General features: G+C 33.0%; 1 protein-coding gene across 3 annotated transcripts in view; it reads right to left on the bottom strand.

The window, feature by feature from the left end:
- Positions 1-8341: 8341 nt before the first annotated feature.
- The window catches only part of LOC139515946 (serine/threonine-protein kinase PAK mbt-like), a 21704-nt gene continuing 16848 nt past the window's right edge, over positions 8342-13197 (bottom strand). For all 3 annotated transcript variants that reach the window (XM_071305726.1, XM_071305728.1, XM_071305727.1), the window contains one exon: positions 8342-12886. In XM_071305726.1, coding sequence (XP_071161827.1) covers positions 12725-12886 — 162 coding nt within the window. In that variant the 3' untranslated portion in view covers positions 8342-12724. The remainder of the gene's footprint in view (positions 12887-13197) is intronic.

The raw sequence follows: 13197 nt of genomic DNA, 5'->3' as shown, positions 1-13197 counted from the left end.
ATTTGAAGAGGTTGATTTCAATAAATGTCTATGTATAGTAAGAGGATTTGTAACTAACACTGGGATGGATAACAGTTAATGATCATACATCAATATGCTATAAAAATCACCACAGCTGTTGACCATAAACATTTTTGTGCATAGATATATATACTAGTACCAGTATATATTTTTAAATGTAAAAAAGTCCATTTATCTGTTTTTCAACCAATGAAATTCAAAATTTGAAATGAGCATGGATAGTAGCTGATGCTGGGTATACACCAGTGACAGCTACCCGTAAATATAGTGAACCTTTTGTATTATACAGAAATCTTAGCTTGATTTTAACTAGTACTCAAGGTTATAAATCACAGAAAAATACCTCCATAGTGTTCTTTCTGATATAAACAGTTCTGTACATAGTAGAAGCAGAAAACATCAGATTTAAAATCCTTGAAATTAAACTTGTTACCGATTAGAGGATAATTTTGTCATAAGGGGATGGATAGATTGTGGTTCATTTTACTAAGAATCTTTGAAATGAATCATACTTGTCACCTATCACACCTGAAGCCAGATAATAGACATTTCATGAGACATCTGACAAGAAAAAATGGGGAAGTTTTCAGTTCCTTGTACCAAATGTTCCATTATAGTGTGCCTAAGCTATCTTACATTTTTAGCAGTCAAAATTGTTAATAGGAATTAATTAAAACTGGTCCTACGAATAAAACAAGAGAAATAAAAGTAAGATCCTAGGCTCTATCCACTACCACTGAAGAGATATCAAAAGAATTGCCTAATGAATCTCATGTCTGAAATCTAGAAATAGCCATGTTGGAGTTTTTCTAAAACTCATAATTTAGGATGTGTTGATGCAAATATTGTCTTAATAGTGTCCAGTGGGAAATATTTCATGCAAGTTCTGGACTGTAATCAGATTAACAATTTAAAAAATATAGGTAAGGGTCGACAGAGATGATAATCCACCAAAACTATAACACTGATTTTCATATAGCACAAATAAACAAAAAGTTCATTTTCCACATACAAGAAAAAAACTTGATCCCACCTGTATTTTGACCAGCCTCCCCCTTCCAGATAAAAGGGTCGACAGAGATGATAGTGAGTATTTATATATATACCACCGTCGACTAACTAGAAAATAATCCACCAAAACTTTTGGTTTTCATATAGAACAAATAAACAAAAAGTTCATGCAAGCTATAATCCAACCATCCTTTATCTCGCATCTCTTTTCGTTTATATAACAAAAATCGGAGATGACGAATGACCGATACAATTATACTGTGTAGACTTAGCCATTATAACATTATACATGTAATGGATGTAAGTTTGAAAAAAAAGGGAGACTCGTCTAGCAAGACCATGAATGACTTGTGTGTCTGGGCTGCATTCTCTCGTGAAAATATTCTCCATATTTTCTTTTTTATTCACAATCTAAATAGAAAAATATGTATTGCTTACCTTGTGTTAACATACAAGCAGTCTATCGTTGACACGAGATCAGAGGCGGATTTAACCCCCCCCCCCCCTTTCTGGGGAAAATTTGGTTGCTTATACAGGGAATCACTGAAGCGTGACCGGAACGGCCCCCTCTTAGGCAGTCAACGGGCCCCTACTTATGAAAATTTCTGGATCCGCCACTAGAGATATATAATGCACACAATAATATTGAACGTTTCTGTCAATACATAGAAAACCAACTATTATGAGCATGTAACCCACGAAACAGCTAGAACGAGATTAAAAAAACTTGCAGTCAATACTATTCTTGGAGACAGATTGACAAATATTCATTAACGGTTGTTTCAAAGAAACTGCAGCTTTACATGTTCACGATCTTGTCGTCAAAGAATATACATGTCTTTGATTCGACATCGTATTTAACTAAATGTCATCAGACTTGTCTAGAGAAGTAGCAAACGTTCGACGATGACAATTTATAACCTGGCCTCGTGTCATTATTTGCTGATTAAACCAGTAAGGTTGTACGGTATTGTAATTCATATTTGTAACTCGAGGAGTCGAAAATCGTAACTGAATACCAGCCACGCCTCGGTATAAATTACAAGTACATTTTGTGCTTATTTTTTATTGTTTGTTTAGTCTGGCTGTCTGGTGTTGTGAACAAATCTCACAATCTTCTCTCTCTCATATGACATTTTATTCTTCCTCGCTTCATTTGTTGCTCACTGACGAACTGCACATTAACCCACGTGTTATGTCATAACTTCAGATCATATGTAATACGTTTATAGAATGGAACAAAAGCTACTGCCTGTGAAAAAGTAGAAGAAAAAGTAGTCTAGAGATCCGACTTTTACCATAGGTTAGTTTAGGGGGTAGTTTTGTGAATACTCAACAACCTCCTTATATATATGATACGAAGAATGATAAATTCACACATTTTCATGCACTAGATGGTCAACCTATTTGAAATCTTAACCTAATCATAACCTTGATTATCTTATTAAACAAAAAAGGATAAAGATAAGCCAACATGGACAAGAAGTAAGACCTTAAATGTTAAAAGAAAAAGGAGATTAAAGGCGGTAAACTATAACTTTTATGATAATAGATGATATCACTGAATGCATGCATGCAGTTTAATATTGAGAGCTGAAAACAATAGATACAGTTTATGAGTTACAGTTGCGGTCCAGCTCACAGTAATTGTTGTGTTTTGATTGTGAATAATCTCTAATATTGGTCGCTGTACTTTATATTTCTTACAGACACGTCTTGATTTCACTTTTAGTTATATTATCATTAATTTTGAAAGAGGGCGAAAGATACCAGAGTCAATCTCGTAGATCGAAAATAAACTGAGAACGCCATGGCTTAAAAAAAGAAAAAGACAAACAGACTAGTAATAGTTCACAAGACACAACATAGAAAACAAAAATCTCAGTAAGCAACACGAACCCCACCAAACACTGAGGGTGATCTCAGGTGTTCCGGAAGGGTAAACAGACCCTGCTCATTATGTGGCACGTTTTGCTCATGTAATTACAAATCCAGTAAACAGTCTAACTCGGTAGGACACATTCGGGAAAAGGGAAGGGTATTGTTACGAAATAAGGAACATATCCGATATCATCTGCGAAACGATTATTCCATAACGGTCACCCAACTCGTGATAGCGTCCATAAAATTTACGAAGGGATGATTTCAACTTCACCATTTTGGACTCTTGGTTTAATAGCTTCCTTGTGAGCAGGAACCCTCTATCAAGGAAATCATGATAGGAAATACAAGCCCGGGAATATCGTATCAATTGGGAGATATATACTCCGTATGCAGGCGCTGCTTGAATGTTGCTACATAGAAATGAAAAGTTCACAATAGGGAAGCTGAAGTCATCTCTTTTGTCGTTAAGTTTTGTTTTCAACCGATCTTCATGGTCAATTTCTAGATGTACGTCAAGATATGGAGCAGACTTGAAACTTTAAGTATACTACATTGATTAATTTCCAAAAAGACGTTCCGCAGCTCTTTTTTTGTTTTTGTTTTTTAGATTTCAAGTACGTGTAATATACTCGATTTTCAGAGTTCTGCCGCTGAACCAAATGATATTGACAATTTTTGAATGATGAGAATTCGATTATAGAGTATTATAATGATTCAGTAACTTGAAGTGGCTACAGTAATTTGAATTGAGAAGTGTCATGTACAGATTTATTAACTGCTTGGTAGTTGCCATCTTTGAATCAAGGCTCGTGGAGCAAAAAACTCAAAAATAAAACATCTTTAGTGGAATTAATATGATATGAAATAGTTCCAAATTAATATTTTTCTAGATCTTTTGCACTTTTTCCATGTTCAGTAAACCCCGCACTTTGACTATAGATGTTGGTTTAATAGGCTTAGTTTGAAATAGCGATTCCGCAACTAACTGTGGATTTTCGAATGTATTTTTCGTATTTGACAATATTTGTGGCAGTGTTGGCAGTGGTCTCCGATGGTGGAGTTGTGAACTACTTTTTGGATCAATTTCTAGATTATGTCTCCGTGTAACATTTGGTAACTTAACATTTCCAAATATTTTAATCCGTTCAAGCAGCTTACTGGGCTCTATGTGGTCATCTGAGTGAATTTCCGATGGCAGAATGCCCCTTTCCAATTTATGTAATGGTTCGATATTGTACCCTCTAGGTGGGTGATGTCCTCTGAATAAACATGTATTACCCCCAAGTAAATCTTTCACCTTTTGATTATGAGCATGTTCTGAAATTTTGGCTCCAAGAATTTGGCCTCTAGTTGCTGCTAAATCACTTATCATGCTAGTCTTAGAAGCACGCGAGTTTATATCACATCTGTTGGATATTCTAGAACGGTTATCTAGGCGATTAGATAATCTCGAACGAGTAGAAACTCTTGAGTGATTGTCACATCGTTGAATTTCATTCCGTTTGGAAATCCTTGAATCTTGTCGACTAGATTCTCGCTGCCCATGTCTTCGGAACGGAAATGCAAAGTCTGACATCGCCCTCCCTTCATGAACACTATCCATTCTCAAATTACTGTCCATTGTAGGAAAGTGAATAGAAACTGGTCGTTTTTGACGTGAAATGGCTGGATGAATTTCTGATATTGTTGAACTACCTTTGTTCGATTGGCCAGGTACATCTAAATAAGTGCTAAATGTAAATCCTGAATTAAAGCCACTTCTACTTTGCGCAATCGATTCTTGTAGACGTGAGGGTTTCTTTTTCTTCTGCGTAGTTTTACTAACGTATGATTTTAGCAGTTTCATCACAAGTTTATTTTTCTCGTCTTCCATCCGGGCTATTTGTCGTTTGGTTTCTCTTATATCATGATCAATTCTTACCATAGATTGTTCCTGACGTTTCTCCAACTTGTTGATATATAAATTCAGTCTCAGGTGTGCAGTATTGTTTAACTTATAAACTCCTTTTAAGTTCATATCAAAATAGTCTAAAGATTCTTCGTTTTTTGATGCCATAGTGGATGCCAAAAGTTGCAGTGAAATTAATTTCGAACGAAAGCTTCCCTGTTAAAAATATTTTAAAGTTATGGAATTGTTGTAATTAAAAGGTTGGGTAGATACCAATCATACTAGCGTATTGTTTTTATTTCATGGACAACTAGTTCAATTGTACAATTAAAGTTCGAGACGACAGATTAAATTTGATACCTTTGTCTAATATACGTCCTTGCCTTTGTTTATTTATCAACTTTCTCTAATAACGGTTTTTACTTTGTCAAGTGGTTTGAATTGAATATCAAAATATTCCTGGTATTTTTAATTAATTTATCTTTTATATATCTTTTCTTTCAAAAACGAATCAAGGGCACATCCAGCCATTTTAACAGATCTTAACAGGGTAAAGTAGGAGGTTTCCAACCAAATGTCCCTACTCAAAAGTATTGACTGTCAAAATAGGGGATTCCAACCCATGGACCCCTAAATGCGCCATTGTGAATTGCTGAATTATGTTAAAGCCATATTAGGGACCGATCATTCGTTTTCATTGATTTTCTTGTTTGTTTGTTTTGTTGTTGTTGTTTTTTTGGGGGGGGGGGAGGGGATAGGCTTGTTTTTGTTTGTTTTGTTAAGACTATTAAACCTTTTTCAGACTTTGCTACACAACAAACTGTTTTTCAATAGCATGCAAAAACATGATTATTAATTTGATGTTGTATATATTTACCCCCTTATTGTTAATGGAAACAAACCAGTTGTTTCCCCCCCCCTTTTCAGAAATATATTATTTCTTCTCAAGATATTTTAAATCATACAAATTTGAAAAAAAAGTTATGTTATGTATCACAATAATTCATCAAAGATATCAGGCTTGTCCACAAAATTTATGTGTAAGGTTGAATAAATAGCAAACAGCCCAATGACACCACATATGTGTCAGGTCTAGTGAATATCAAACAGCCCAATGACACCACATATGTGTCAGGTCCAATAAATAGCAAACAGCTTAATGACACCACATATGTCTCAGGTCCACTGAAAAGCAAACAGCCCAATAATACTACCTCTATGCCAGTTCCCATGAATAGCAAACAGACTGACACAAAATCTGTGTCAGGTCCATTGAATAGCAAACATCCCTATGAAAGCGCATCTGTCTCAGGTTCAATGAATAGCAAACAGACTAATGACACATCTTATGTGTAAGGTTGAATAAATAGCAAACAGCCCAATGACACCACATATGTGTCAGGTCTAGTGAATAGCAAACACCCCAATGACACCACATATGTGTCAGCTCCAATGTTAAGCAAACAGCTTAATGACACCACATATGTGTCAGGTCCACTGAAAGCAAACAGCCCAATAATACTACCTCTATGACAGGTCCCATGAATAGCAAACAGACTGACAAAAAATCTGTGTCGGGTTCAATGAATAGCAAACAGACTAACGACACAACATTTGTGTCAGGTCCAATGAAAAGCAAACAGCACAATGACACCCCATCTGTGTCAGGTCCAGTGAATTTCAAACAGCCCAATGACACTATATATGTGTGTCAGGTCCATTAAAAATTAAACAGCCCAATAACACCACACTTGTGTCAGGTCCAATGAATATCAAACAAAATAATGATACAACATATATGTCAGCTTAAATTAATAGAAAACAGCCCAAAGACACCACATATGTGTCAGGTCAATTGAATAGCAAACAGTGTAATGACACCACATCTATGTCAGGTTCAATGAATAGCAAACAGACTTATTACACAACACCAGTGTCAGGTCCATTTAATAGCAAACAGCCCAATGTCACATCTGTGTCAGGTCCAGGGAATATCAAACAGACTAATGACACACCATATATGTCAGGTAAAATTAATAGTAAATAGCCCAATGACACCACATATGTGTCAGGTCCACTGAAGAGTAAACAAACTTATGACACAACATATATGTCAGGTACAATGAATAGCAAACAGACTTATGACACCACATCTATGTTCGGTTCAGTGAATAGCAAACAGACTTTTGACACCACATCTATGTTCGGTTCAGTGAATAGCAAACAGACTTTTGAAACCACATCTATGTCCGGTTCAGTGAATAGCAAAAAGACTAATAACACCACATCTATGTCAGGTCCAGTGAATAGCAAACAGCCCAATGACACTATATAAATGTGTATAAATGACAACATCAGTTTTAGGTTCAATGAACTGCAAAAAGATTTACGACACAACATATATCAGTTCTAGTGAATAGAAACAGCCCAATGCAACCACATATAGGTCAGGTCCAGTTAATAGAAAACAGCTCAATGACACCACATATATGTCAGGACCAGTGAATAGCAAACAGCTCAATGACACAACATTTGTGTCTGGTCTAGTGAATAACACCCTAATGACACGACATATATGCCAGGTTCAATGAATAGCAAACAGCCATATGACACAACATCTATGTCAGGTCCAGTGCATAGCAAACAGCCATATGACACAACATCTGTGTCAGGTCAAGTGAAAAGCAAACAGACTAATGACACAACATATGTGTCAGGTTGAATGAATAGTAAACAGACTGACACAACATCTATGTCAGGTCCAGTGCATAGCAAACAGACTAATGACACAACATGTGTCAGGTTGAATGAATAGTAAACAGACTGACACAACATCTATGTCAGGTCCAATGAATAGCAAACAGCCATATGACACAACATCTATGTCAGGTCCAGTGCATAGCAAACAGACTGACACCACATCTATGTCAGGTCAAGTGAAAAGCAAACAGACTGACTCAACATTTATGTCAGGTCCAGTGAATAGCAAACAGCCCAATGTCACATCTGTGTCAGGTCCAATGAATAGCAAACAGCCCAATGACACCACATCTGTGTCAGGTCCAATGAAACCACATCTGAGTCAAGTCCAATGCATAGCAAACAGACTAATGACACAGCATTTGTGTCTGTTCATGATAATTTACTTATAACATGACATCACATGAAGCAGTTTGGTCTACTGAAATCTGTCTCATCACGTATAAAGAATGGGAAGGGGTGAACGCACAGGAATATGTTTACCCACTCCACTTTTTTTATGTCCCCAGTCATGAGCTTGTACAATCTACTTTAGTGTTTGTGTTTTTTTGGTGTCATATTTGATTCATATTTGCTTCTTGTTTATAGTTTTTTTAGGCTCTTGGTTTCTCGTTTGAATTGGCTCAGCTATAAACTATATGGTAGAGACTTTATTGATTTATGAAGATGGTACAGTATAGCTGTTTATATTCATGTCATTTGAACTATGGTTGTAAGGCGCCTCATTGGCAATCATCTCCTTCTTTTCATATTATACATATAACACCAAACAACATATACTTATGTAAAAGATATATTTTATTTCCTTTACCAGTCTGTAAAGTTTTAGTAGCAATATATTTACAGCATTATAAAAAGAATTTACAAAAATGTACAAGTCATAAAAAGACTATGGTATGTGAATAATTACTCTTCGTCCAGAATGTATTAATTTTCCTAGTATACTGTATCACCTTGTATTGAAATTTTCTAGATTAATCAATGTAAATTCATATTTTGGGTATAAAAACATGTCTTTTTCTGTTGTAAAATTAATGCCGTACATAAATTTCCTGATATCACAATATTTTTCTATATAAAATTTATATTAATTAACATTTTTTCCATGAATAAACTCAAGTTATTATGTTATCAAGTGTAATAATATCTAAAATATTCATAACCTCAAGTGTATAAAATGATAAGTTGTGTTAATAAAATTATTTGTTTTAACAATCCAATTTATAAATAAACGAAATGTTCCAGGGTCTAGTGCTCAAAGTAACCTTCTAAGCATCTGAATACCAAAGATGTAAAAGTACACATTTTAAAAGGTTATTTATTTTGGATAATTTACAACATGTTTGGCAACTACCTGGCTTCTCAAAGAGACCTGTAGAAAAGTGGCCCAACCATCAAAAGTATGTGGCACATCTTTGATATGGTAAAATAGACATTTTGAATCATTATTCAGTTTATTTTATGATTAAACTGATTTCCAATCAGAACTACCATTGACAAATGTAAGCTATTGTTTAGAAAACCATTATTATAATAACTTTTTCTATGGAATGTCAAAAACAGGTATCTAATTTTGCCACTTTTATTGATCTGCAAAAATTCAATCCCAAAATTCACATAAAAATTGTGAAAATATGAAACAAATAAACTAGGGATGTGGAACCATGTCTGTGATTCTTTTCACTGGTAATTTAATGATTAGAATACAACCTAAGTCAGATTAAATGCTATAATGAATAACAAGTATTTTTATACTATGATTGTTTGGGAAAAGAGCCACTAGTTTCTTAAAAAAAAATTCTGTACAAATAGAGAAACACTTGGTGTTTATGACAATTTATCTTTTTCAACTTTCTGGTTTAAGTTTTTTCTAACTGACTGAGTTACTATGAAATAAAATGACTTTTCATTCTGATAGAATGTAAATTTATATTCTTGTGTGTAAAACTGTGCATCACCTGGCACTACATTATGAATAACAGATTTAATGATTCTTAAACACATATTTTGATGGAGAGACATTTTTTTCCTGAAATGTTTAAAGAATTATGAATTTTGTTAAACAGAATAGACAAGTTTTAGCTTCTTAAAAAGCCTGTTAAACACCATTTCAATATTCATCAATAAAAAATATCAAAGTTTTCATAAGCAAATGGAGGCATGCATGACAAACTTTGACTTTAAATTGAAAATAATAGAACAAACTTTGCCTTAATTGTCAGGTAACATGACTATGTGTTGCATTACTTTTAAACTTGAGAATTAGATTAAATTTGGGGATAGAATACCACCTTTTCTTTAAATTTGTTTTCCAAATTCCAAATATTAGCCTGCAAACCCCCAGCCCTTTTAGATACAAGAATGATATGGCTTCAACAAGAACAATTCTGCCCCAAGTCTTACAACATGCCTTTTAAGTGTTATCAAAGTTTATTGTTCAAAAGGACAAAATATTTAAACAAAAAATATAGTTGCTTAAAAATTGTCTTAGGGCATGAATGTCTTGTACTACATATGACAAATTTTAATACTGAAATCTTGATATGAAATGATATGGCACACCACAGATAAATGCAATGCCAACTAATTTGTCATCTTGTGTATAAAATTATTGTGTCATGCTAAAGTTTGCACCAAAAAGTATTACACACACACACATATACACATATATGGCCTACAGCCAATATATATCATTTAAAACTTATTTCTTGATACATGAATGTTTGTGCCTCTTTGATACCAAAATTAAAGGAATGAATTGAGCATCACCCTGGTAAATTATGCCACATTCATAAATTCAAAATTATAATTTGAATATTTTTTTTATTACAGATGAAATAATACAATATATGTATTTACAAATGGCTGCTTCAATGTTTATATTGAGTGTAAAAAAAAACCAAAAAACAGTTTAAATGAAGTCAAAAAGTTTTGAGATTATTATATTAATTGTACAATTCAAATAAAATTTCATTTCCTCAAAGACAGTCATTGTGACAGTCATGAAAAACCAAAATATCTTTTAATACACTAGTTTTTAATAGGGAAAAACTTAAAACTTGCTGCAAAATTCAACTTGTGAAAATATGATCAGAAATTGATGATTTTGTTGAACTACAATGAATGGTCTCCCCTTTCAAATCAATTATTCCTAATAATCCATGCTATTTGTTCTTATGTCTACAATTAAATAACTACATAAGAAAAAATCTTATTGCAGTACAAAGTATGGCAGGAAAAGAAAAAAAAACTTAAGGCTTGCTTAAATTCATATTAACTGTCAGACATTTTAAAATATGGATTTAAAGAAAAGTTGGTAATACTTAAACAAAGTGATAAATGAGATTTAATGACTTGTTTCTGTGTTTGACAGTATAATAATAAAAAATCTTTTTGCCAAAACAGAGACCAAGTCACCCATCACCAAACTTGGTACAATGCTTAGATAAATTCTTGAAAGCTTGAATAACTGGTACTTCATTTATATTTGAGGAAAAAATATTCTTAATAAATCAAAAGTTTTACTCTTATAAATAATAAATAAATGCAACCATAGTTAGGCTTAATGTATACTACAAAGAAAGAAAAAAAGAAAAGTTAGTATTTCAAAACAATATTTGTTCTACAAGCTCTCACTAAACTATTAGTTCCTATTTATTTACAAATAATCACAGAAATTATCGTTAAAATATAAAAGTTATAAATTCAAACTCTTAAAAAAAACAACCATTTATTTGATGAAAATATAATTTAAAATTTATAAATATGAGAACAACCATGCATTCCTATATAACATATATATAGGGTTTGATATGTACATTATATAAAGTCTGTATATATATAATATCATATAAAAGTTAACAATATATACCTTTACAGCTAATAACATGATAAAAGCAATGGTAAATGTAAGTACAGATTCCCTTTATTGAACCCCTAATAATCATTCATTGCCAGTAAAGATTCCATGTATTGAAAACACAGATCATTATTTCGAGTTTAAGCAATGCCCATGACAGTATGAAAATGTATGTATGGAAATATACAAACAACAACCTGTTCAATACATAATGTCCAATGGTGACATTGGGAGGTACCCTCTAAAAATGTAAATACAAGGTAATCTCCATACATTGTTTCTTGGTGGTTTAATAATAATTATACTAATTTCAATAATATTCTATTCTTCAAAAAAAAGTTAAAAAAGGGATAATTTGCCTTTTCAGAATCTAAAGGACTATGGGTAATCTCATTGTTTGTACACCAAAATAAAAATACTGTTACGTCATTGGTTGAATTTCTTTTGTTTAGAACATTTTGAACCAATCAAAATGTTTTGGTGAAGGATTTTGAAAATATTACCCAGAATGCATTAGATTCTTAAACAGTGAATTATATCATGGTAATGTATGGAATGTGAATTAGTCTCAGTTGTCAGTTGTCTATGAAGAATGAATACTTTACACATTCAGCTTACAGCAAATGCAATATATGGTATATAATGTTAAGATGACTATAATTCACATTCATAGCAATAAACAAAAACAAAAAAAATATACATAACTGGCTTATTAATTTTATATTATTCATGATATTTGACTATTAATAATACATGGTTTATTACACAGCAATTAACTAAACAAACAAAACAACCTAACAGCAATGATAAATAAACACTATCTAGGGACAAACTCATGACTTTCATGAATGTAAACAATCACATGCCAATCCTTTCACACAGTATGAACAACACTTTGATATTTCTTATAAATTCTCTAAACTTGAAGACAATGTTTTAAAATAATAAACATCAAATCAAATTTAAAACTTAACAATCCATACAACCTTTGTGTGTGTGTCTTACAATTCTTACACAATCCAGAATAATAGCTTGTATCAAATCTTTTATGAATGAAGTTTTTGATATAATTTTGCTGTAATCACTGTCCTTCCATGCTGCATGTCTGGTATGTTCCATCATTCATTGCCAATTTTCCATTCCTTATGTGTGCTGTGTGCCTGTCCGTATTCAATGGTCTGCTCAACAACTAAATAACATTCCAGATATATATGATCCAGATTACTGTGGAATGCCATGCTTTCATTTTAACAATCCGTGTATAACTAGCACTTAAATATCATTTTATATATTTTTTTTTCTCAGCATGGACTATGTCTGAAACTTCTCATTAGTGGCACAAGGCAAGACGGTTTTTCTGCTCCCCTTAAGAATGGATGCTCTAATAATTCGGATGCTGTTGCTCTCTGCATAGGATCTCGCACCAACATTTTTTCTAAGAAACCTTGTAATCTTGGTGAAACCTATGGAAACAGAAAATTTATTTAACTTCATTCGGTTAAATATTAATTTTAAAGACATGATTGAAGAAGATAGGCTTACATCCATGAGACAAAATTCACTAACACAAAAAAGTCTTTTAGCCAAGTGTTAATGAATGTTGGATGAAGAGTGGTCTCATTAGCACTCATACCACATATTCTACTTATATCTAATAACACACAAAAGAAATCAATGCAAGGATTTTGTAATCATGTCAATATAACTGATCATCTGATGTATTGCTTGTTTAAAAACCTGTGTTTACATAGGCGGATCCAGTAGGGCCCCCCTT

The sequence above is a fragment of the Mytilus edulis genome, chromosome 3, assembly GCF_963676685.1.
Source record: "Mytilus edulis chromosome 3, xbMytEdul2.2, whole genome shotgun sequence".
Lineage (NCBI taxonomy): Eukaryota > Metazoa > Mollusca > Bivalvia > Mytilida > Mytilidae > Mytilus > Mytilus edulis.
This window is presented reverse-complemented; position numbering and strand designations above follow the sequence as displayed.